The sequence below is a fragment of the Juglans microcarpa x Juglans regia genome, chromosome 6D (genome assembly GCF_004785595.1).
Source record: "Juglans microcarpa x Juglans regia isolate MS1-56 chromosome 6D, Jm3101_v1.0, whole genome shotgun sequence".
In the NCBI taxonomy this organism is placed as follows: domain Eukaryota; kingdom Viridiplantae; phylum Streptophyta; class Magnoliopsida; order Fagales; family Juglandaceae; genus Juglans; species Juglans microcarpa x Juglans regia.
This window is the reverse complement of record NC_054604.1, coordinates 20255937-20282328: the sequence shown is the minus strand read 5'-3', so window position 1 is coordinate 20282328 and position 26392 is coordinate 20255937. Positions and strand designations below refer to the sequence as shown.

At 37.8% G+C, this 26392-nt stretch overlaps 1 protein-coding gene across 1 annotated transcript; it reads left to right on the top strand.

Moving 5' to 3' along the window:
• The first annotated feature begins 20578 nt into the window (after nucleotides 1-20578).
• LOC121235447 (flavonoid 3',5'-hydroxylase-like) lies at nucleotides 20579-21202 on the top strand. The gene has a single exon (XM_041131794.1). The coding sequence runs from the start codon at nucleotides 20603-20605 to the stop codon at nucleotides 21200-21202; it is 600 nt and encodes a 199-aa protein (XP_040987728.1). The 5' UTR covers nucleotides 20579-20602.
• Nucleotides 21203-26392: the final 5190 nt, after the last annotated feature.

Here is a 26392-nt window from a genome sequence, read left to right as displayed (position 1 = left end):
CTTTGCTGAGCTGTGGGGACTCGTCGCTGAGGTGGATTGTTGCGATGACAACTGAGATGTTATTGCTAACATCCCCAACAACATGGAGAGTGAATGTTAATGACTCCCATCTTGAGCAAGAAATAATAAAACAATGGAGAATAAAGAATTTTGGTGAGAATGTCAGCGAGTTGGGAGTCTGATGGTGTGTATGCAGTGGAGATGAGACCTTCTTGAATTTTATCCCGATTTAGATGGCAATCTAATTCAATATGTTATGTCCTCTCATGAAAGACATGATTGGAGGCAATGTGCAGAGCAGATTTGCTATCACAATGAAGGATAGATAGTTGGGGATGAGAAATTGTGAGATCAATAAGCAAGTATTTTAACCACCCAAGCTCACATGATGCAGTAGTCATGGATCAATATTCTGCTTCAGGAGAGCTTCAAGAGATGGTGATTTGCTTCTTGCACTTCCATGAGATAAGTGACTTTCCAAGTAAGATACAATATCCAGTAGTTGGCCTTCTTGTGTCAGGGCATGAAGCCCAATCTAAGTCACAGTAGGAAGTTAGTTGGTAAGTAGAAGATGAAGGAAAAAATAATCCTTGGCCATGTGACTTTTTAACATAATGTACAATTTTGTAAGCTGCTTGAAGATGTGGAACTCAAGGTGAGCTCATGTATTGGCTGAGCAGATTAACTGAGAATGATAGGTCAGGCCATGTGATGGCTAAGTAAAGAAGTCTTCCAATGAGTCTTCTGAATTCAGAGGGATCATGTAGCTGCTTGCCTTCATCTTTGCTTAATTCGAGCTTCGGGTCCATAGGAATTAAACTTGGCTTGCAACCAAGTAAACCAGCATCATGCAAGATGTCAAGGGCATATTTTCTTTGGCATAGTTGAATACCAGTTGAATTGTGAATCCATAAATGCTTTGAGAGCAAACATTTCTTGATGATCATTTGATGCCACAATTATATCATCAATGTACACAAGTAATGCTATAAAAAATCGATCATTTCCTTTTGTCAAAAGGCTATAATCAGCTCGGGACTAAGTAAAACCAAAATGGAGCAATGAAGATGAGAATTTTGCATACCATTGTTGAGAGGCCTATTTAAGGCCATATAAGCTCTTTCTTAACTTGCAAACTTTGTTGTGTCCTTGAACTAAATAGCCTGGAGGTATTTTCATATATACTTCTTCTTCCAAGTTGCCATGTAGAAAGGCGTTATTAACATCAAATTATTGTAGAAACCATCATTTGATGGCAGACACGGTTATAAATGTCTTGACTATTACAAGTTTGGCAATAAGTGAGAATGTTTCATGGTAATCAAGCCCACTTCTTGGATGTAACCCTTGGCAACTAAATGTGCCTTGTGTCTCTCAATGGTCCCATATGAGTTGTATTTAATTCGGTAGACCCATTTTGAACCAATAGCCTTCTTTCCAATATGATCAATGACATCCCAGGTTTTGTTCAATTCTAAAGTAGCAATCTCATGGTCCATGGCTTTGCGCTAGTCTAAGCTTTTCACAGCTTGTGCATAAGTGCTTGGTTCAGTATGGTTAAGAATAGAAGTTGCAAAAGCAGCATGGGTTGGTGATAATTTTGCATGAGATAAAACAAAAGTTAATGGATAGGGATGAGTAGTAAGTGAAGTACCTGTCACCTTGGAGCTAGATGGAGAAGCAGTAGGCACAATGACCTGTTGACAGTAGTAGTCTTGGAGGTAGGGTGGAATTTTCTTTGGTTTGTTTGATCTTTGAGGAGGTTTTTGGATTTGTGAAGAATTATTTTCAGGAAGGGAGGGGTTGGGAGATTGAGAAATGATAAAAATAGAAGGGATGGTAGGAGGGTTTGGTGGTGTATTTTCTGAAGTGATGTCAGAATGAAAGTTGAGTGAAGAAGTAGTGTTTTCTGGGGTTAGAGGGGGAATGAAGTTCGTGAAGGTGCTGTGGGTGATTGTGAATTAGAGGTGACAATGACACTTTTATAGGAAAAAACTTGTTCATAGAAGATGACATCTCGTGAGTGAAAGACATATTTATTTTCCAAATCAAGTAACTTGTAGCCTTTGATGCCAAAGGGGTAGCCAAGTAGAATGCACCTTTTTGCTCGGGATTCAAATTTGTGCCGATTTTGCTTTAATGTGGAGGCATAACATAGGCAACCGAATGTTCTCAAATGGTTGTAAGTTGGTTTGGCTTGAGAGAGAAATTCATAGGGTGTTTGATTTTGTAAATTGGGAGATGGTGTTATGTTAATGAGGTATGTGGCAGTCAAAATACATTCACTCCAAAAAGAAATGGGAATGTTAGATTGAAATTTTAAGGCACGAGCAACATTTAAAATGTGTTGGTGCTTTCGTTAGACAACTCCATTTTGTTGTGGGGTTTCAACACAACTTTTTTGATGTATAATTCCCTTTTGCATGCAGAAAGTTGTCATTGCAAATTCATTCCCATATTAGATTGAATCACTTTAACTTTTGTTTGGAATTGTGTTTGAACAGGGGAACAAAAAGATTGAATGAATGGTCTGGTTTGGGATTTATTGTTCATTAAATAAACCCATGTGGAGCTGGAGAAGTCATCAAAAATCGATAGAAAGTTTTTGGATCCATCATATGCCATTTGGGAACAAGGTCCCCATATGTCACAATGAATGAGATCAAATGGTTTTAATGCTCGGTTTGCACTGATAGGAAAATGTAATCTACGATGTTTGGACAAATGAAAAGTGGAACAGGAACATTGTGATTCATTATTTTCAAATTTGGTAAATGTTTTTGTAACAAAGATAAACGTGAGTCAGACAAGTGACCCATTTTACAATGCCATAAACTGTGATCATTTTGAGAAGTAACAGAGGCATAGATGGGAGAATGATGATAAGGTAATTTGGAAAAAATAGAAGAAAGGGCTGTGGGGGACACTTCTGTCAAATGAAGATGATAAAGACCATTGTTAACCTCACTTTTCCCAATCGTGCTTCAAGAGAAAAGGTCTGCACATAACACTCATTATTAAAAAAACTGAAGCAACAGTTAAGGTCCCAGATTAATTTTTTGGCTGAAAGAAGATTAAAATTAAATGACGGGATGCATAATACATCCTTGAGAGTAAGGGTATTATTGAGTTGGACAATGCCTTTGTGAGTAACATTGGTATGGGTATCATTTGAAAATTTGACTTTAAAATGAACTTTGGTGGGCAAAGAAGTGTAAATGGAGGTGCAGCAGATCACATGATCTTCCAAGATGTTGGAGCAGGAATATGTGGCAGTTATGAGAAGTATTTAGGCCTTTCAACAGTGTTGGGAAAGTCAAAATATAATGTTTTTCGAAGCATTAAAGAGAGGGTGTGGATGAAGATGCAAAACTGGAAAAACAACTCTCTCAAAAGCTAGTAAGGATAGGGGTGTAACCAGTTTAGTTCAGTCTGGTTTCGTACATTTTTTAGAATCAAACCAGTATACACCAGTTTTGAAAATTTAAGAACTGATACCGGATTGGACCAATTCACTACTGAAACTATTAATTTATTTATAGTATAGTATAAGTACATTATTTTATAATAATTAATACATACTAGTATAATATTGAATTTAACTATAGTCTATATATGCTCTAGACTTTTTATATGAGTATATATGATCAAATGTGTAAAATTAACGTATTTACAAAAGTAATTTATTATGCCAAAAATATATTTATCCTCGATATATATATATATATATATATATATCAAAAGTAAGTTATCATAATAACTTAATATTAATATTTATGTTTAAAATTAAAATTTTATGTTATATCACATGTTATATTAATTTTATGTTATAAGATCAATAGACTTAAATAATAAGTTAGAATTTCATGTAATATCAATTAGCAGTTTAGCATATAAAATATATAATATAATATAAAAAATTATAAATATATATACCTATCATGTTTGGTTTAAATCGGTTTTCAAAATATGAAAACTAGTATTGCACTGATTTAGGACCAATTTCAATTCTTAAGATTTAGTACCGCATCGGACCGCTTACAAGCCAAACCGAACCCACCGGTTTGGTTCAATCGATTTTTTGGGTTTTTTTTTTTTTTTTATACCCCTAGGTAAGGAAGTGCTTATAAAGATAGTTCTCCAAGCCATCCCTACGTATACAATAAGTGTATTTAAATTCCCAAAGAAGTGTGTATAGAGATTTTGAACAATGATATCAAGATTCTAGTGGAGTCACAATCAGAAAGATAAAGGGATTCATTGGAGGAGGTGGGATAGCTTGGGGGCTGCAAAGGCCAAGGGTGGCATGGGGAAATCTCCTTCTCAGCCACTAGCTGCCGGAGTCTTCAAGGAAAAATATTTAAAAAATTCCCAGATTTTGGAAGCCATGCTTGGGAAATCTCCTTCTCTAATTTGGTGAAGCATTTAGTTAGCATTGGATTTGTTAAGGGATGGTTTATTGTGGAGAGTTGGGAATGGGAAGACTATAAATATCTGGGGTCAAAAGCGATTGCCAACACCTAGCACTTACTGTGTTCAGTCTCCAATCCAAGTTCTCAATGCTGAATCAAAAGTTAGTGAGCTTATTGATGAAAGGGCAGGAAATGGAAGGAGGAGTTAGTAAAAGGAATCTTTAATGAGGATGAGGCCAAGATGATTTGTAGCATTCCTATTAGACGAGTTGGAGCTAGAGATAAACAAATTTGGGGTCTATCAAAGAATGGTAGATTCTCTGTTAAGAGTGTCTACCTTGTGGATCAACAAAGGAAAAAGGCAAGTGAGGTCGGAACTTCCTATGAAGGGGATGATGCTGAGTTGTGGAAGCAGATGTGGAACCTTGATGTACCTAGTGCTGTCAAGCACTTCATATGGAAATCTAGCAACAACATCCTACCTACAAAGCTGAATTTGTGGAAAAGAAAGATTATAAAGGATCCAAAATGCCCCATATGTCAAATTGAAGAGGTATCTGTAATCCATATACTGTGGAACTGCTGCTGCCTTTGATGTGTGAGCAGAAAAAGATTGTCCTGTTAACAAGTCGAAGACCAGTGGTAAAGATTTTGTATAACTGTGGATAGATATGTATAGAAAGCTACCAAAAGAAAAATCAGAAAGAAGTGGTGCATATTTCTCACACCTCGGACGATTGTACCCTTTTCACTCCCAGACCTAAGCGATTTGGGTGATTTCTCTGGGTTGCTATTTTGGGAGCTCCGGCCTCCCTATGGCCACCGTTGATGGGCTAGCGATGCCGAAAAGCCACCCCCGGACGTTCATAGACCTCGTTTCAGGGCCCCGTAGCCACTTCCAGAATTTGAGGTTCCATTTAGAGCTCCAAAAATCATTGAAGGGGAGCTCTATTTTTTGTTCTCAAAGGATGAAATCAAAAGGTTTGCAGAACCATTTCGACTCTCCAATGTTCTTAAATTCCTCAAGCGCCGACCATCACTGGACACGATTTGTGCTTTCATCCACTCTCGTTGGGGCTTGGCTGGCATCCCGATAGTTTTGACGATGAGTAGACCACGCAATGTGTTCATTCGGTTTCAATCGGAGGATGATTTAAACAAGGCCATGGCTCGGGAAGCAACTGAGGTGGATGGAGTGCACTATAGAGTTTTCTGTTGGTCACCTGAGTTCAAGGAGGATGAGGAACCATGTCTGGTTCCAATTTGGGTTTCTCTTCCAGGTCTCCCTCCTCACTTTTATCATTCCTCTTTCCTAAAAATTTTCACTACCCCATTTGGAAAATACATTTGCCGTGACAATACAACACGATGCGGAACCAAAACAGATGGTGCGCGTGTGTGTGTGGAGATGGATGCAGCGAAGACCCATCCGAGTTTCTTCTGGATTGGCTCTCCCGGGGCTCACGCGAGCTGGTATCAGGAAGTGGTTTTTGAAACTCTCCCTGCTTTCTGCACTAAGTGTAAGAAACAGGGGCATAATGAGAAGAACTATAAATTAGGAGGGGAGAATACCATCTTGAATCAGAATACTGGTGGAAGGAAATGGGTGAGGAAGGCTCCTCAGGACAAACCAGAAGAAATGGGTGCAGAAGGGCCCTTGCGAACTGAAATGGATGTGGTTAATGTGGGAAGGGACGCAGATTTAGATAGAGACTTGGCTAATCCTAGTTACTCTAAATTGCAGGACTCCAATGAAGGTGGCAATGCTAAGGAAGTACCTGTGATGGGTAGCCAAGACATGATGGAAGTGGGTCAGGCTCTTGCGTGCGTGAGTGATTTACGGGATGTTGAGTTGTACACAAAATTATTTGTTGTGAATGTTTTGGTGGCTGAAAATGTGGATATCACTATGGGATGTTCCTAGTAATTCGGATGTGCAGATTTGTGGTGGAGGTAGTGAGGAATCGGAACCACGGGGAATGATGATGCAAGAGGTGTTAGTTGAGACAGTGGTAGAGGAGGGGGCGTTGCATGGCCATATAGATGAGATGGGGTCGTTGACTGTTGTGATCCCAGTAGATGAGTTACCACCGGATGGAGTGGTTGAAGATTATGTCTCAGAGCTAGATGAAGAAAGAGCAGAACATCTGGAAAAAAAAAGATTACCCTTTAGATGGAATGGTTGAGGATTACGTTTCAGAACCTGAGGAATACAGGATAGAGCACCTATGTAAAATTAAGGAGTATTCGTCTGATGGGGATGATACAGCAGGAAAAAATGCAAGTAAGGGTGGACGAACTCTCAGAAGCTCATCTCGGGTTCCTAGCAAGCCCGCTCGGATGAATTTATGATCTATATGCCTCTTTTCTGGAATATCAGTGGTATTCGAACATCGCAGAGACGTCTATGTAAGTTGGTAAGGAAGTTTAATATTAATTTTATTATGTTAGCTGAGCCTTTTGTTGATGAAAGTCAGTTGGAGGTTTTAAAAAATTGGTTGAAGTTTGATTATGGGTTTTCTAACCAAAGTGTTGGTGGAAAATTATGGCTGCTATGGAAAGATGAGTTAGAGGTTTCAGTTAGTCAATTCAGTGCTCAACATGTGTTTGTCTTGTTGAAGGATGCCATTCATTCTTTTATGGTTTCTGTGGTTTATGAAAAATGTAACCATATGGAGAGGCGTGATCTCTGGAGGTTGTTACAGTTGGAGGCCGTGCAAGATATCCCCTGGTGTTGTCTTGGTGATTTTAATAGTATACGTGGGGATGAGGAATGTAGGGGTGGTGGACCCCGGTCGAGAATAGCAATTGATGATTTTAATGATTTTATTGAGTCATGTGGGTTAACGGAAATGAAGTCAGTGGGGGCCAAGTTTTCTTGGTGTAATGGGCAGCGAGGTTTGGCTAGAAGCTGGTCGAAACTGGATAGATGTCTCCTAAATCCTTCGGCTGTGGAATTATTACCGGATGCTTTGTATAACTATCTGCCTTGTTTGATGTCGGATCATGCTCCTTGTTTTAAAGTCTCAGGTATGTAGATATGGTCCATCGTCTTTTAAGTTCCAACAAATGTGGGTGTCTCATGCGAACTTTAGAGAGGTTGTGCAAAGCGCTTGGCAGGCTCCAACTGCTAATGTGGGGCTGTCTCGTCTTGCTGCAAAATTAAAAAGTTTGAAAATGGTTTTGAAAGATTGGAATCATAAAGTGTTTGGGCATACGAAAAAAAAATATCTGTGAGTTGGAGAAATAGATAGAAAGAATTGAGGGTCAATTGCAGGCCAGCTTTTCTGAAGAGCTTGAGTCAGAACTACTAATTGCCAAGGAAGAGCTTGCAGTGTGGCTTCTCAGAGAGGAGACTCGGTTATCTCAACAGGCCAAAATTAGGTGGATGGAGAAAGGAGAGGCTTCCGCCCAATTTTTTAAAACTTTTGCTTCTGTTAATAAGCCGATGGTGAAGGAAATGCGTCGCCGTGATGGTTCTTGTTTATCAACCCTAGAGGCTATTCATACTGGGGCTGTGGAATTCCTGAGTAATTTTCTGAAGGCAAGACCAAGGAGGGCTACCCCGGATTTATCTTTGTTTGTGCAGAATGTCGTTACAGAAGAGGAAAACAATACTCTTCTTCAGCTCCCTTCAATCCAAGAGGTTAAAGAGGCTATGTTTTCTATTCCGGCAGATAGTAGTCCAGGCCCAGATGGGTTTGGGTCTGGATTCTATTGCTCGTGTTGGGATATTGTGGAGGCTGATGTGGTGGCAGCCATTCGAGAGTTCTTAAGTGGTGCCACTCTACCTAGATTTTACTCGGCATCTTACATTGTGTTCCTTCCAAAGGTGCCAAACCCTACTGAGTTTGACAAATTTAGACCCATTAGCTTGTGTTCTGTGGTCTACAAGGTATGCTCCAAAATCCTGGTTCGTAGACTAACACCTATTTTAAATAAGATTATTTCTCCCGAGCAAGGGACCTTCCTACCTGGACGAAGCATTTTTGAGAACATTACGTTGGCTCAAGAGATGATTCATTTATTGAATAAATAGACCCGTGGTGGTAATGTCGCAATTAAAGTGGATATTGCTAAGGCGTATGACAGTGTTGACTGGGATTTCTTATTATAGGTCATGTCCTCTTTTGGTTTTGGCCCTCGGTTTTGCGAGTTGATCAAACAATGTATTTCTACTTCATGGTTCTCTGTGGTTATGAATGACACAATGAAAGGATTCTTTCCCAGTGGGCATGGTTTGAGGCAAGGGGATCCTTTATCTCCCTATTTGTTTATCATGGTGGAAGAATTATTATCCAGATTGTTAAAGCATAATTTTGGCAATGGGAGGATTAACCCGTTTTCCCATCCTCAGGGTGCCCCTCTTATATCACATTTATTGTATGCTGATGGCATTGTTGTGTTTGCTAATGGTGGGAAGTCCTCGCTTCATGCTATCCGGGATGTCTTTGCTCAGTATGAAGATTGGTCGGGTCAGGTGATGAGTAAAGAGAAGTCTTATATTTTCTTTCCTAAACTGTTTACGAGTGCTCAAAAAAGGAGTGCCTTGAGAATTACATCCTTCTCAGAGGGCTCCTTTTCGATGAAATATTTAGGCGCACCACTGGTTTCAGGAAGGATGAAAGTAATACATTTTGATGGGCTACTACACCGGATTCGGAGCCAACTTGAAGGTTGGCAAATGAAGTTCCTATCGTCTGGTGCTCGCCTCCTGCTGTTGTGGCAAGTGTACCGATACACCTCCTTTCTGTATTGTATGCGCCTAAGGCTGGGGTGGCAAGTCTTAATCGGCTCATGAGTAATTTTTTCTGGGGCTGCTATAATGGTAAACCAAAAAAGAAATGGGTTTCCTGGGCTAGAGTGTGTACCCCCCCGATTCTTGAAGGGGGGGTATGGGTCTTCAGAATTTTGAAGATGTGCAGGTGTCGCTCTTCATGAAGTTTGCTTGGAAGCTTCTAACTCAAAACTCCATTTGGGTTAATTTCTTTAAGGCAAAATATGTCAAAGAGAGACATATCTCTTTGATTGAGGCTAGTAAGGGCTCTTTATTCTGGAAGCGAATAATAGCGGTGTTACCTAAGGTTTTGAGTAACGCCAAGTCGAAGGTAAGGGATGGTCATGTCTCTTTTTGGAGGGATAACTGGTTGTCATCAGGTGCTATTATAGACTCTTGTGAGATCTCGGAGCTTCCTCTTCTCACAATAAGGGAGTGTCGTATTCATAATGGGTGGGATGTGGACCTTCTCAAAAGACTGGTGGGGGAGTCCAAACTTGAGGAAATCTAGACATCTTTAGGTGAGCAGAAAGATGGAGCAGATATTCTGATTTGAAAGCCGAGTTTGGATGGTAATTTTTCCTCGAAGTTGGCCTAGGAATGTATTCGTGTTAGGGCCCCAAAATCAAAATGGGCTCGTTGGATTTGGCATTCTGCGCTACCAAAGAAGTATTCAATTATAATGTGGAAGGCTTTGAATTTTTTCCTAAGTGTGGATGCGCGTATTGAAGAGCTTGGCATTCCAGTGGTTTCTAAATGTGAATGTTGTGTACGGGGTTGTCTGGAAGATCAGGATCATGTCCTGGCCACAGGTACCTTAGCAACGGAAATTTGGCGCAGGGCGTTGTTGAGTTTGGGGATGCCTTTTGACCCATCCAGGCCTTGGAAGAATATTATGGAGCTTTGGTTTCGACGGGCCTCACATTCATCCCAAAAAGGTACGCTGCTTGGTTTGATTCCCATTATTTTAACGTGGTCTCTTTGGGTGTGGAGGTGTAAGGCTCGTATGAAAGGGAAACATGGTTCTGTGCAGTCATTGTGGAGTGCGATCAAAGCGGCAATTGCATGGGTAGGATTACGCCTGAGGGCGAGTAAAAAATTGGATAAGGGTGACGATAGAATATTGGAGGCTTTCTCAATTCCGGTTAAAGCTCCTTTACGCAAGCCGGTTTGTTTGGTAAAGTGGTGTAAGCCAAATAGGGGGTGGTTTAAGTTAAATGTTGATGGGAGCTCGTTAGGCAATCCAGGATGCATGGGGGCGGGGGGCCTTATTCGGGACGATCGGGGCTATTTGAGGTTGGCTTTTGCTAAGGAGTTGGCTCATGGTTCTAATAACGAAGCGGAACTATTAGCTCTTTATTATGGGCTGAAACACTGCAAGGAAGTGGGTTTGCAAAGAATTGAGATTGAACTTGACTCTTTACTTGTTGTTAACTGGTTGGCAAAAGAGAGATGTGGCATATGGTACCTTGAAGACTATTGGGATGGAATCCAAGAGGTCTTGTCGGGTTTGCAAGTCAAGATCAACCATGTTTATAGAGAAGGAAATTCAGGAGCTAATTTTCTCGCTCGTATGGCCTCGAATCATCAATCTGGTACGTGGATAAATTTTGATGATGTTCCGTGGAAGTTCAAAGGTATTTTACAGGTGGATAGATTAGGTCTTCCTGCTTTGAGGTCTTAGGTCCTCAGAATCTGTGTGGCTTAGGCTTGTTAGAATCTGGTTTGGTTTTGGCTTATTTTGACACTTGGTTTTGGGTTAGTTTTTAGCATGCTATCCTGTAAGCCCCCAAGTGTAATGATGTTATCATGGTGTTCCTCCGTCATAAGTGAGGGCTTATTAATAAATTTGGGATGAGGTTGCTATGTGTGTGGCTACCGGCTCGTTTTTTTTTTAAAAAAAAAAGAAGGGAAAGAAGTGGTGGTTATAATGAAGAATATATGGTCTAGAAGAAATAAAATATATTTTTGAAAACAAATTTACCTATCCTGGTAAGATTGTATAAATTGTAGATGCAGGGCTTGAAGAATTTCATCAGGCAAATATGAAAAGGGGGGAAGGAAGAAACAAGAAGAGGATACTGGGAGAAGGGCGTGTCAGAAAAATTCAGAAGGCAACAATTACAAAGTTAATTTTGATGCAGGTTTAGACTTAAAACAACAAAGAAGGGGGTGGGAATTGTGATTAGGGACTATAATGGAGACATCTAATTAGCTTTGATGTGTGCTGCAAGGAACTATGTAAACTCCTCTTTCATGGCTGAATGTAATGCTCGGGCTATGGAGCTGTATATTGAATTGGGATTTCGAGATGTTATTTTTGTGGGGGATGCAAATGAGGTCATTTTGGCTGTCAAGTCTGAAGAGGAAGATGAATCATGGAAGGGACAGATCATTGAGGATATCAAGCAAATTTTTCGAATCAGTGAGTTGGGGACAATTGCTTTCTTACACAGAAGAAAATGAGGTGGCACACCAGCTTGCAAAGATGGCTCTGCAGAAGAAAGGGGAACTATGTTGGATGGAGGATGGCCCCGAAAATATATATCATTTGATTGTAAAGGATAAAGCTTATATTGATGTGAATTGATAATGAAATAAATTAAGTTCTGATTTAAAAAAAAAAAAAAAAAGTTAAAACATGTTAATATATTAATTTGTAGACTTTTTGTATGATTTTTTCTCGTAGGAGATAATTACCATTAATTTGTTCGTGAAATCAATAAATTATTGAACATTAAAACTATAAAAACGATGGACTTTAATTGAAGCTTAGGGGATATTTGATATTGTTTTTCATCTTATCCTATCTCATTTCCTTCCTAAATATCACTTAAATACAAACATTTTCAAACTAATTATTACAACTTTCTCAAACTTTCAAACAAAATATAAAAAATAATTCAACCTTTCCAAATCACAAAACAAATATGATATTAAAAAATTGTATTCTATAAATATTTTAATTTTATAATATTTTTATTCAATTTTTTCTCTCATTTTTTAAAATCCCATAAAATATCAGAACTTAAACCATTTTATTACTATTAACAAATTACTTCATTACTATTCACATATTTTTCATCTCATATAATTTCTTAAGCAACCCCTTAGACCAAAAGTTAAAACATGGAAATGACCAAGCTTAGAAACCGATGTAGCAAATTTAAATGGCCCTGCCAAAAAGAAACATCCCAGCAGTTATGCTCATACTTCGGGCTGGTCTTCGGTTTACTATAGTATTGGGCCTTACACACCCATAGTAACATCGTCAAAATAAAAATAAAAATAAAAATAAAAATAAAAATACTAATACTGTACTAGTAAGTCTTATAACTCTACATCCCGTGTAATAGCCAGCCCTAGAATTTTAGAGAGAGAAGCTCCAACTTCTCTCTAAAGAAACCTCACACCGAAACCAGCTAGAGGGAGGGGGCTCCCTCCCTCTTTTTTGTCTAGTCTTCTACTGTTCTCCCTCCATTTCTATGTGTGTTTGGTTTGTTTTTAATTATTTTTTCAGGCCAAATAAAAGAGAAGCGCCGATCTAAGGTTTTTCGGTGACCAAACCCATACACGCGCCCCACCATGGAGTTTCCCACCAGCCAATCTTCCAGTCTATCGAACGCAGAGCCAAGAGGAGCGACGGGTAGCACACATGCGAAGGGTTGAAGGTGCGTGTGTGGCCTCCACCCACCACCGCGAGAAGTTTTCTGCCGATGCCACATGCGGCGTTTTTGGGGCCAGTGATGCCGGGGTTTCAAGATTAACAGTCGGGCTATCTCCTAGAGTGGCATGTGTCCTTCACGCGCCATTATAGCCCTTTGCCTAGTGTTTTTTGTTCAGTCTAGTGTTTTTGTTTTGCTTGTAGATCTTTTTTTTTAGTTTTTCCTACGTAATTTCTATTCTGTCTTTTGTTAGTTAAAAACAATAAAAAGAAATAGGTTATTGGACTTGGTGTCCATAGTAGAAGAGTACCTCGCTTCCTTTGGAGGACGGCGGGTGATAGTTACGTCACCTCATTTGGAGGATGGAGGGAGATAGTACCTTGCCTCATTTGGAGGAGGTGGATTGTTTAGTTCTGTTTTTACAGAGCGCTTTTCTCTCTTATGTTTGTTAGGAGAGTTTATAGAAATTATGACAATGTCTGCAATAAAGAAATTTATGGCCCGAAGAGCCCCTAACAGATGAGTAGTTTGGCTGATAATCTAGGTTTTTCTTGTATTGATTAGTCACAGTTGTAACTTTGAATTCATTGAATGAAATGAAGTCTATTTCTGTATATATATATATATATATATATTAAAAAAAAAAAAAACTCTACATCCCACAATGTTTTTTTAGAATCGATGGATATATCACAACAACATAATAAAAGAAACCTTAGAAAAATAATTTGTTCGTTTGTTTGGATTTCTCGAATTTTTAATACATTTCAACATCGAAAAAAATATAATAAATCTGTTTCCAATTTCATTCATTGGTTTTCTCCCAAAAAATATAATAAAAAACCAATTTGATAGTTTATCCTAACCAATTTGATAGTTTCTTAGTAGATTCCAACATGAAGAATTTTTAAACGTGCTTCCGAGTATTCTTTTATCATTTTGTATAAGGGAAAGAATTCCTTTAACATGAATATCATTTAAGAAAATTAAACCCAATTAAGGAACAATCACCCAAGATCAAAATACTTTTATGAATGAGTAATCATTATTGTACAACCTATTTATAATTAGAGAAATGTTTAATTAACAAACACATATCACACAAATAAGCTCATAAGCTGATGCTGTACTGTATTATATTATACATTTGCTTTTAAAAAATAAATCTAATGTATCAAATATAGTTATATAAATTTAAAAATTAATTTGTAAAATATTCTTGCAATTTATCTAATAATTAAGTTTCATCCCACCAGCTGATGGAGTGGAGTTGCAGCATATCTAGACTTTTAATGATCTAGAGCTGACACAAGAGAAATGTAAACTCACAAATTGATGTGGTCTGATGTAGTACATCAAATTGTAAAATTACTTTTACTATAAAACAAATATATTGCATCATTCAAAAAGAGAAATGTCAATTTGTGAATTTACTTTTTAAAATTTTTTTGGGACTGTAATATTTTTCCTTATAAAATTGTGTGGTAATAGTCTTCATCCGGTAACGTGTAGGCAACTCGACTTGACCACTTGGGTACGAAGTAGGGGTGAAAAAATAATTGGTGAACTGGTGAACAGGATTGAACAAGTGGGTTTGGTCCGGTATTGGTTTTATTTTTCTTAAAACCGGTCGAAACCGATCCGGTTCCGATTTTCTTTTTTCTAACACCGGACCGAAGTGGACCGGTTCATATATATATATATATTTTAATTTTTTATATTATATAAAATATTTCTTATATATAATATATATAATTATATATAAAATAGTTTTATATTATATTCTAAATTGCTAACTAATTTAATCTTAAATCTTAAAATCCTATTATTCTCGTAAAATAATAATCTAATAACATAAAATAAATATAATATTTTTATAACATAAAATTAATCTTATAAATCTTAATATAACATTTGATATGACATTATCATTAAAACTTTTAATCTTATGAAATAAAATTAACACATCATAAACTTTTAATCTTAAACATGAACATTTGATCATATGTTATTAATATAAACTATATATATATATATTAATGGTAAATACATTTTATAGCATAATAAATTATAATATATATTCCTTTTGATAAATACATTTCTATACATTTGATCATATACACTCATATAAAAAGTGAATGTTGATAAAGGGAGAAATCAAGAAGATGAAGGAAATGTTTTCTTCATTGCGTTAACTTGCTATTACATGAGACTCTGTTTTTGATATACACTTTGAACAGAGGCGAGAAAGTAAAAATACAAAAATAGATAACTAACTAACTAACTTCTCTACTGTTAACTAAGTACATTAATTACAATTTCTACAGTCAATACTCCCCCTCAAGATGGAGAGTAGATGTTGATGATATCCATCTTTGACAACAAAATAGAGAAAGAACTAAATGCTAAGGGTTTAGTGAGTAAATCTGCAATCTAATGAGCAGATGGAACATGTAAAGTGCGAATGAGTCCAGCTTGTAGTTGATCACAAACAAGATGGCGGTCTCGTTCAATATGCTTCGTGCGTTCGTGAAAAACAGGATTTGCTGCAATATGGAGTGCATCTTTGTTGTCACAAAAGAGCAATGCACGTTTTGAATGTGGAGTAGAAAGATCTTGAAGCAAATGTTTGATCCATGTTAACTCACAAATAACATCAGCCATGGAACGATACTCGGCTTCTGCAGAGGATCTAGATATAGTCTGTTGTTTCTTGGACTTCCAGGAGATGAGAGAATTTCCAAGAAAAATACAAAAGCTAGTAATAGATCATCTAGTATCAGGGCAAAAAAGCCCAATCTGCATTAGCGAAGGCCTTGAGATGAGGACTAGATGTTGCAGGAAAGAACAAACCCTATCCAAGAATGGCTTTGATATATTGAAGAACACGATGTGCAGCATGAAGATGAGGTTCACGGGGAGCTGCCAAATACTGACTAAGAGTATGCACAAAAATGTGATATCTGGACTTGTGAGTGTCAAATACACGAATCAACCTATTAATCTTCTATATATAGATGGATTAGTTAGTATATAACCTTTAGATTTACTAACTTTTAAATGTTGTTCCATAGTAGAAAAAACAGGCTTAGCACCCAAGAAACCAGTGTCTTCCAAAATATCCAATGCATATTTCCTTTGACATAAGGAAATCCCCTCAGTTGATCTAGCCACTTCTAATCCAAGAAAAAATCTCAAATGTCCAAGATCTTTAAGTAGGAACTCATCATGCATCAAGGTTTTGAAGACAAAAACAGATTCTTCATTATAGCTAGTGATGACTTGTATAATTTAGTATATTTTATCACTTCTTAACTTTAAACTTTAGTCTAATCTTCTAATCCATTAATTAGATGATTTTGATCTTGTGATTTGCTATCGAAAGAGGGAATTATAGGATAGATCTTGGATATTTCGGCATAGATAAATATAGAGATCAAAAGACTTGTATGAACCTCTGTAGTATTAAAATCGTTGGTCTTAATGCTTTCTTGCATTATTAATTTGCATACTCTTGTGTAAAATAATGAACAAGAATAATTTCAAATTGACTATCGAAAGAGGCTTTTGGATGAATTGGAGATTTGCTAACAAACAGAGAGAATTATATTCATTTAGTTAGATGAGTAAAGCATAGTGAGAGATTAGGTGAAATCTATTTCCTAGAAGTTTTCTTTCCCATTAATTTGATATTCGAACGACATCTTTCTTTTTCATTGAGTATTTTCTTTGAATAGATTTTATTTTAAATTGCAATTACAAAAATCTTAGTGACTTTTCTTAGTATAATTTCGGTATTTGTCAAAAGTAAGTTACTAATCCCTAAGGATAATACTCTTCTCATCACTTTACTATAAAACTACGATACTGTGCACTTGCAGTTTTGCATCAATCAGCTAGCAATCAAGATGTCATCGACATACACTAACAATACAATGAAGGAATCTCCTTGTAGTCTTGTAAAGAGAGAATAATCGGATTTTGACTGAGCAAAACCATGTTTGAGCAGACAAGAAGAAAATTTAGAAAACCATTGTCGAGAGGCTTGTTTCAAACCATATAGGGACTTTTGCAATTTGCATACCTGAGACTCTCTCTTAGAGCCAAATCCAGGTGGCAAAGTCATGTCCACTTCCTCATTGAGTTCACCATGTAAGAAGGCGTTATTAACATCCAACTGAATTAGACACCAACCATTCATAGCAGTCAATAAAGTAAGCATCAACATTTACCATTTTACCAACTAGTGAAAACGTTTCGAAGTAATCTAAGCCTTCCTGTTGTGTATACCCTTTTGCAACTAGTCTGGCTTAGCCCCATCAATTTTAAACTTGATACGATAAACCCATTTACATCCTATGATAATCTTACTGGTAGGCAGATGTGTTAACACCCAAGTGTTATTTTTCTCCAATGCTGATATTTCAGCAGCTATAGCCTCCCGCCAATAAGGAAATTTAATGGCTTGGTGGAAGAATTTGGGTTCAAAATGAGTAGAAATGACTAAAGAAAATTTTTTATGAGTTGATGACAGTTTAGAATAAGAGAGATGATGAGAGATATCATAGGGATTGCCTAAACCATTGCTGTGAGAAGACTGAGTAGGTATAGGCATGGAAGAAGAGACCATATGACAATGATAGTCATGCAAGTAACCAAGAATTTTTCTAGGTCGAAAGGATTTTCTAATTGTAGGTAGAGAGTCAATGGAAGACTGCAGATGATTGGATGGTGGAATATCAATAGAATGGGTTTGTGTTTGAAGATTAATGGTTTTAGCATTTGGTAAAGATGAGTCATGGAAACCATGATCAGAAATAATGTGTGGTAAGACAATATTAGGAGATTGATTAGAATAAGAAGATTTATGATCTAAAAAGGAATGAAATGGGAAAATGTGTTTGTGAAAATGAACATCACGGGATACAAAGGTATCAAAAGTGTCTAAATCAAGAAGTTTGCAGCCTTTGACACCAAAAGGGTAACCAATGAAAACACAATGTCTCGCTTGAGAATCAAACTTAGAACGATGAGAAGCCAATGTGGATGCAAAACAAAGGCAACCAAATACACGTAAATGATTATAAGAAGGTGGTTGATTGAAGAGGAGTTCATGAGGAGTTTTATGATGCAGTAGAGGAGAAGGTAATTTGTTAATGAGATAGGCAGCTGTTAAAACATAGTCTCCTCAATATGATAAAGGTAAATTGGATTGAAATCTGAGAGCACAGCAATATTAAGCAAGTGTTGATGTTTGCATTCCACAATAGAATTTTGTTGAGGTGTTTCAACACAACTAGTTTGATGAATAACTCCCTTAGATGCAAAAAACTTAGTCATGGCAAACTCAACACCATTATCAGTACGGAAAATTTTATTTTTTGTATTGAATTGAGTTTCTACCATACTAAAAAAGGACTGAACTAAGAAGCGAGTAATGGCTTTAGATTTCATAAGAAATATTCAACAAGCCTGTGAGAAATCATCAACAGAAGTTAAAAAGTATCTATAACCTTCAGCAGTGGGAGATGAAAAAGGTCCCCAAATGTCTAAATGAACCATTTGAAAAGGAGATTATGAAATATGAGAGCTGTGTGGAAATGGTAAACGTTTTTGCTTGGCAAGAGGACACAGTACAAGGATGAGTCGCATTACATGTAGAAGTAATAGCAGGTATAGCTTGAATATTTTGTAAGAAAGTTGAATTTTGAAAAGTAGGATGGCCTAGATGAAAAACTTAGATAGTACTCTCTAAGAGTCATGTTAGTGGTGCTCATATGCTAGACTTTGCCATAAACTAATCGAGGTCGATTTTGAAAAACTTACATACTTTATTACTTTATGAGTAAAACTACTTTGATTATTTTCTTCACTACTCTATGTATCTGAATAATGAAATGTGACTTTTTTGTCATGACTAGTGTAGACATGAGTAATTTTTGTACATTGCTTCTTTACTGCATAAAATGTGAATATGAATTCTGAATATGGTCACAGTGGCTGGCAGATGTTGACAACATCGACGTAGGGTCTTGATGACACACATGATCTGCAAACTATGGGGAGATGAGAGTGAGTGAGAGAAACAAAGACAGAGATAGAGCATAAATGGAGAGGGAGAGGAACAAAGACATGGATCAAGCAGGCAGAGTGGTGCTTGACACTTGCCCTGTGCATATGGAGGATGATGGTGGTAGCAGCATGAAGCATAGCAATGGAAATAGTATATTCATTCCATATGGTGTGGTGAGGCTCATTGCACAACGTTCTAGGTGGCAGTGCAGTGTTGGGCACGGGCAACAGCAGCACATGGTGGCTACGAAACAAACAGTGAGATGAAGAGGTTCAATAAGTATGCCCTCGTATTTGGTGGATATCCATGGAGCTTAAAACATTTATGACTACTATGTCCTCGTAGTCCATAGTTAGAACAAAGAGGCCTGTCCTTCCGAATAAACTTCTTATTTCCAGTTGATGCTTTACTAGAAGAACTAGAAGATAGAGCAGCAAATGGAATAGAAGGGATCAAAACAGATCCTATATCTTGTTGCCTTTCTTCTTGAAGAACAAGGGAGAAAACCTTGTTAATCAGAGGAAGAGGTTCAATAAGCAATATATGACCACGGATATGAGAATAACTATCATTTAGTCCCATCAGAAAACTCATTACATAATCTTGTTGTTGCAGATGAGATAGGGAATGTAATGCGCCACAAGAACATGATGGCAGTGGCCTGTAATTGACCAACTCATCCCATAGTCCTTTCATTTGAGTGAAATAGGCACTGATCGTAAGATGATCTTGCATGAGAGAAGCAATTGCTTTTTGTAGTTGAAAAATTCAAGGTCTGTTGGCTTGAGAGAATCGGTCCTTGAGATCAAACCACATCTCCATCACAAAGTCTTCATAAATCACACTAGCTGCAATCTCTTTGGAAAGAGAGTTGAGGAGCCAAGATAGAACCATATTATTACATCTGATCCAAGAAGGAAACAAAGAAGAAGAATTGGAAGGCTTCGAGATAGATCCATCAACAAATCCGATCTTGTTTTTCGCTGTCAAGGCCATCAACACTGAGTGGCACCAGGTATGATAATTCTCACCTTTGAGAACTTGTGTAACCAGTAAGGAGCCAAGACTGTCACCATGATGAAGGAAGTACGGACTGGAAGGATCTTCAGAGGCAAGAGGAGAATAGGAAACAGACGAGATACTCATGTTCGTAGGGTGCAGAAAGAAAATACTTCTGATACCATGTAAAGAATAGAAAAGGAGAAAAATACTTCCCTGTATTAAGCAACTTAAACTATTACGTACACGTGTGCCTTTATATACAACTTGAAAAAAAAGCAGGAAAAATTAAAAAATTAAATTTATCTAACTCTAGTAAGGCCAAAGAAGAGGGATTGGCAAAGACAGGACAAAAGCACTTTTTGCAAGTTCTCTTCGAACTAAGGGAGCAAGAAGACAGTACACTATCAATGAGCTTGACCCAACTCAAGGCCATAGTTTTTGTACGTATATGTGTTCACTTTTCTACTTTTGTGTTTCAACACTATAGAGCCTAACTGGAGGTGTCGAGTTTGCCATTTACAACTTGAACTAATTCATAGACATTAATCAAGCTTTGTTTTGGTTTTATTTTTATTTTTATTTATTTTTTGTTTTTGGTTTTCAATTTTTGATTCAACTAATCACCTTACTCATGTTTAAATAGGATATAGTGGTGGGTGGATCCGACACCACAATGACCATGTCGAAATGGGTGATGGCAAGGCTGATGAAGTATTTAGAGATAATGAGAAAGGTCATTGAAGAATTAAGTGAAATCGTGGGGTTGGACAACTTAGTTGAAGAGTCCCATTTGCCTGAGTTGCATTATTTAGATGTTGTCATTAAAGAGACATTCCGTTTGCACCCACTTGGTCCATTCATAGTACCTCGTAGTCCAAGTGAATCTAGCATCATTGGAGGGTACCATGTACCCAAAGGTTCTAGGATTTTCCTCCATGTTTGGGCTATACAAAGGGACCCAAAGTATTGGGACAATCCATTGGAATTTAAACCTGAAAGGTTTCTAAATAATGCTTATGGTAGATTTGATTATTCGGGTAACAATTTTAAGTATTTTCCATTTGGGTCAGGAAGAAGAATATGTGCAAGGCTTACGCTAGGGGAGAGAACACTCAAATATATCATGGCTTCATTTTTGCATTCCTACGAGTGGAAATTGCCTCAAGGTTTAGAGATGGAATTTTCTGACACTTTCGGTGCTATTACCGAGAAGAAGAACCCAACCATTGCAATTCAAACTCCAAGGTTATCCAAGCCTGAGCTCTACACATAATAGTACAATGCGAGAAATATGCTCTATTGCTTTCCATACAAGTACCTTGTATGAAGCCTTTATATACACAATAACCAACGAGGTTGTGATGCTTTTCACTTCCTATACTCTATAGTTGTGATGCCAAGAGGCTTATATTTACATTTTATCCAAATTTTTGCAATTATTGGCCTATGAATAAAAGCTTAGTTTGGCAATTCATTTTCTTCTTTTGCCGCTAATTGACGTGGTTTTATAGCAAACAAAGGTTTTTATGGGTATGCATTTTGTATTGCAATGTTCATATAGGAATTCTTCACTATCAGAACCTCAGATCCTTTAATTATATTTTATTTTGCAATCGGTGAAAGGGATTTGTTTCTTTCATTAGTTGCCAATAACTTCTTTTACGGCATCCCACATATTCAACTAATCTCTATTACAGATTGATTCAAGATCTTTGAGAGCCAAGATATGTGACTTCCAAGACTCCTTCAGCAATTCTAAATGGTAATTCATCTATAATTACCATCTTTCCAATCGGCAACCTCACAACCTCTTCACCATACTTGTGAGTTACAAAATTCTTCATTGTATTACTATCACTATCTCCAATCCCCTCCTTGGGTGTTGCCTCACCTGTCAATTTTTTTGGATCCTATCCAAAGGCCCACGTTTATGAGGATTTATGGGACATGAATGCAAATGGTTTTGCATGGTTAAATATTTGATCATCTTTGAATGACAAGCGTACATCTAGCCACAATAATTATACTTAGCCTTAGGCACATCTACAAGACAACCATCCACCTTCATAAAATGGTCTCAAACAACTGACGGATCCATATTCTTTCGTTTCTTAGTTAGTTGACAAGTACTACTAGTAGGTGCACTCAGGGGTCTTGATGTTTGGGTATCTCTCAAATCATCTCCAAGTTAATGGTCAGTTTGTTTGAATCAACATCAATTATAGTAGACAAAGAACCCATCTAATATGTTAAATACATAAATAATTACAAAACAAAAAAAACTAAAAACACAAAGAAGAAAACCAAATAGAATACCGCATAACACAATTACACAACAACTAGTTTGCAATATGGCAATATCACAAGTCCAAGACTCTAATTTAGATTTTAGTTTACTCATCTTTCCATATTTTACATTAAAACAATTTCACAACACAATTAGAACATAAAAAATTAACAATAATAAATTTTTTCATGCAAAAAATAAAAAAATAAAAAAATACTAAGCCGAGCATGTAGCACACTCACAGTGGGAAATAGCTCTTGGATTATTGTACACTGCTCAAAAAATGTGCTCCAAAAATTTTAAAATACATGTACATACACAGATAAACAAGTTAAATATCAAATAATAGGAAAATTAATTACCAAACATCAAAACAACAATAAAACCAAGCCTCATATATATATATAAATTATATTTTACCGGTTGTGTGAAATTGGTTGTAGTGGCAATGGGAAATTGATTTTGGGTGAGATGTAGGGATATGTGATCATTGGTGGGACATGGGTGGAAAGGGGCAAGAATAGACTAAGAGAGCTCGGAGAGATGATAGCAAGATAGATGAAATCATAGACAGAGGTGAGCGGAGAGAAGATGAGTGAGAGAGCTTGGATGACTGGTCCAAACGGATGTTGGCAGAGGGAGAGCCTGAGTAGCATCAGAGAGGAGAGAGGCATGGTGCACGAATGCAATGAGAGAGGATACAACGTGAGATAGGAGAGAGATATTGGGGTCGTCCCACATCGGTTGTGGAAGGGGCTGGTGGTTAGTTTATAAGTGTGAGAGAAAGCCTCAACTCTTGAGCTAGCTTTTGAGGTTGAGAGAGGCCCAAGACCACCGAACATTGGTATTAGACCCCAGGTTTACCAATAGTCTCAGACCCAATAGTCTATAGGAGAAACGGGTTGTCTCTACTCTGACCTAGGGCCCGATGTGTAAGGGGGAGATTGGGTTGTCCTACATCAGTTGTGGAAGAGGCTGATGGTCAGTTATAAGTGTAAGGGAAAGCCTTACCCCTTGAGCTAGCTTTTGAGGTTTAGAGGGCCCAATACCACCTAACACTGGTATTAAAGCCAACACACACTCATTGTAAAAACACACACACACACACACACATGCACACCAATGATGACAACCAAAGTAAACAAGCACACAATCAAGCAAACAAAACACACAATTTACGTGGTTTGGTAACTTGCCTACATCTATAGAATTGCAGAAATCTTATTAACTAGAGGAGATTACAATCACTTAATCTCAACTCAATCTCTCTAAGGCTTTTATTCTCTCACATAATATGCACTCACGTGACTATTGTTCTCCCTGAAAAATAAGCTGAAAATCGCACATAATAAGTCAAATATTATATATTTATAGCAAACAGCGCTAGAAACCCTAATTGGCAAAAACTGGGTCATTCGCTCTAACGGCGTGTAGAGTGCACCTCGAGCGAATAGCCAATTAACATTGACTCAAGCGAACACTAAGATTTGTGTCTTGCTTGAGTTCACTGTGGTCCGAGACTAGAGCGAACTCACTAGTTGAGCTTCACTCAAGTGAGTTCGCTCGAGCCCACTGTCGAGTGTACCTCGAGAGAACTCACGAGTTGAGCTTCGCTTGAGTGCTAACTCGAGTGAACTTTCTATTTCTTGATTTTTTGCTCACAAACCAGGCTCCACATACAATCCAACAATCTCTCACTTGGAAACTAGTTCTCCACATGCCATCCACTGTTTCCAGCCAAGCCCTACCACCTTTGTAGCTCATAGATCCAGTCCTCAAGCCAGAAGATGCACTGAAGTCGAGCTTGACTTCAGTCTCTTACGTACATCGCCCATAGTCAACACATCCACTGGGTGGTTCATGACTCCCACTGCACTAGGATTATCCGGTCTCGAACAGATCTTAGCAACCTCAGCCAACTTCCCCAGGTTACATAAGGAACGACAAAGCTAACTCCCTTTGGCTTCCTTATATGTTTTGCACGATCAAGCCTGCCTTTTTGCACTCTTGTATTTTCCTGCACATAATTGGACTTTAATGTTAAATACACATAGTTATATCTCTTACCATACGCTAAGACTAACACACCCTTAGTAATTTTCCAAGCTCCTCCAGAGAATGCTATTGGATAATCGTTGTCATCAAGCTATCAGACTTGCTGTAAAGTCCACACATCTTTGTTTGGAAGTGTGATGCGCACATTACCTACTCCCACTACATCTAGTGCCTCTCCACCTGCTACGTACATTCCCAAGATCGCTAGCAATATAGTTTTGTATGATTTCTCGATTTGAGGTATTATGGAACGAAGCCCCTAAATCCAAGTCCCAATCATCAATCGGATTGTGCATTGCAAGAGTTAGGGCATCATGTATTTCTTAACCCACTACATTAGCAACATCATCTCTCAACACTTTCTTGATTCCTGTGGTTTCTTTTGATGTGGCCCTGCTTGCCACAACTCCAGCATGTGATCTGCTGCTCAGATCTCGTCTTGCTCTTCCCCCTACTTTTGAAGCTTGACCTGTCAGGTCCCCTGTCCTGATTGTCAACTTTCAGGGCCAATCTCGAACTCGAGAACTCACCCGAGTCTCTTCTACGTACCTCTTCAGCAAGCATCATGTCACGTGCGTCCTCGTAGTTCAGTTTCATCTTGACGGTTGAACTACTCATAACCATCCTCATGGTCTCCCAACTATTTAGCAACGATGCCAACAAAATTGACTCTCTAATCTCATCATGAAACTTAATCTCTACAGAAGAGTTGATTTGTGATTGTATTGAGTTCTTTCAAGTGTTGGGCCATAGACATAGCTTTTGACATCCTCAGATTGAACAACTTCTTCATCAGATACTTTTTGTTATTCATCGACAGCTTTTCATACATACTTGCCAAAGCCACAATGAGATCCAATGTGGTTTTCTCCTTACTAATATTGTGTGCCACTAATCTGGACAAGGTCAGCCGAACAATCCCCAGAACTTGTTGATCTAATGGGGTCCACTCATCATCATCCATAATCTACCACTTCTTTCTCAACAATGGAAGATGGAGCCTTTTCCTATAGAGATAGTCCTTGATTTGCATTTTCTAGTTCCCAAAATCAGTGCCGTCGAACTTCTCAATCCCAAGTACATTCACTTTGTCTCCAGCCATTATTCTCCTTCAGATCTGACCTTGGCTCTTAATACCAGTTGTTGTCCTAAAACACAAATGCACACCAATGATGGCAACCAAAGTAAACAAGCACACGATCAAACAAACACAACACACAATTTACATGGTTTGGCAACTTGCTTACGTCCACAGATCTGCATAAATCTTATTAACCAGAGGAATTACAATCACTCAATCACAACTCACTCTTTCTAGAGTTTTTATTCTCTCAGACAATATGCACTCACTTGACTATTGTTCTTTTTGAAAAATATACTGAACAACATACAAAATAAGTCAAATATTACATACTTATAGTAAACGGTGTTGGAAACCCTAATTAACAAAAATTAGGTCATTTGCTCGAGTGGTGTGTCGAGTGCTACTCAAACAAACAACCAATCAACATTTGTTTGAGTGTTGTGTCGAGCGTAGCTCGAGCGAACACTAGAGGTTGTGTCTCGCGAGACATAAGCGAACTCAAGGGTTGAGCTTCACTCGAGCCCATTGTCAAGTGCGCCTTGAGAGAACTCATAGGTTAAACTTTGCTCGAGTGCTAGGTTGAGCGATAGTCAAGCGATCTCGCTGTTTCTTAATTTTTCTGCTCACAAACCAAGCTCCACATGCAACCTAACAAGAGAATCACAGATGAATAAGAGGGTGGGGAGGGGGTTGGGGTTATGAAGCTCTAACCTAAAACTACGTTGTTTGGTGTATTAAACCAAATGACGTTGCTTCTTATTATTTTTTTTCTAAAATGTAGTTATAAAACGATAACATTTAATTGACTTAAGTTAAACCGCTTCATTTTATATAAGAATAAAATAAGAATATATATTATATCTATTGGTTAATTGGTTTGAACACAGTTGAGATTGGAACTAAACTGACCGATGTCGGTTTCTAAGATTTTTTACCACTGGCTGATTAGTTGTCCACTGGTTTCAGCAGGTTCTTGTCTCCAGCAATCGATTTCATCGGTTACTATTCATCCCTAGTACCTGGGTGTTGGACCATGG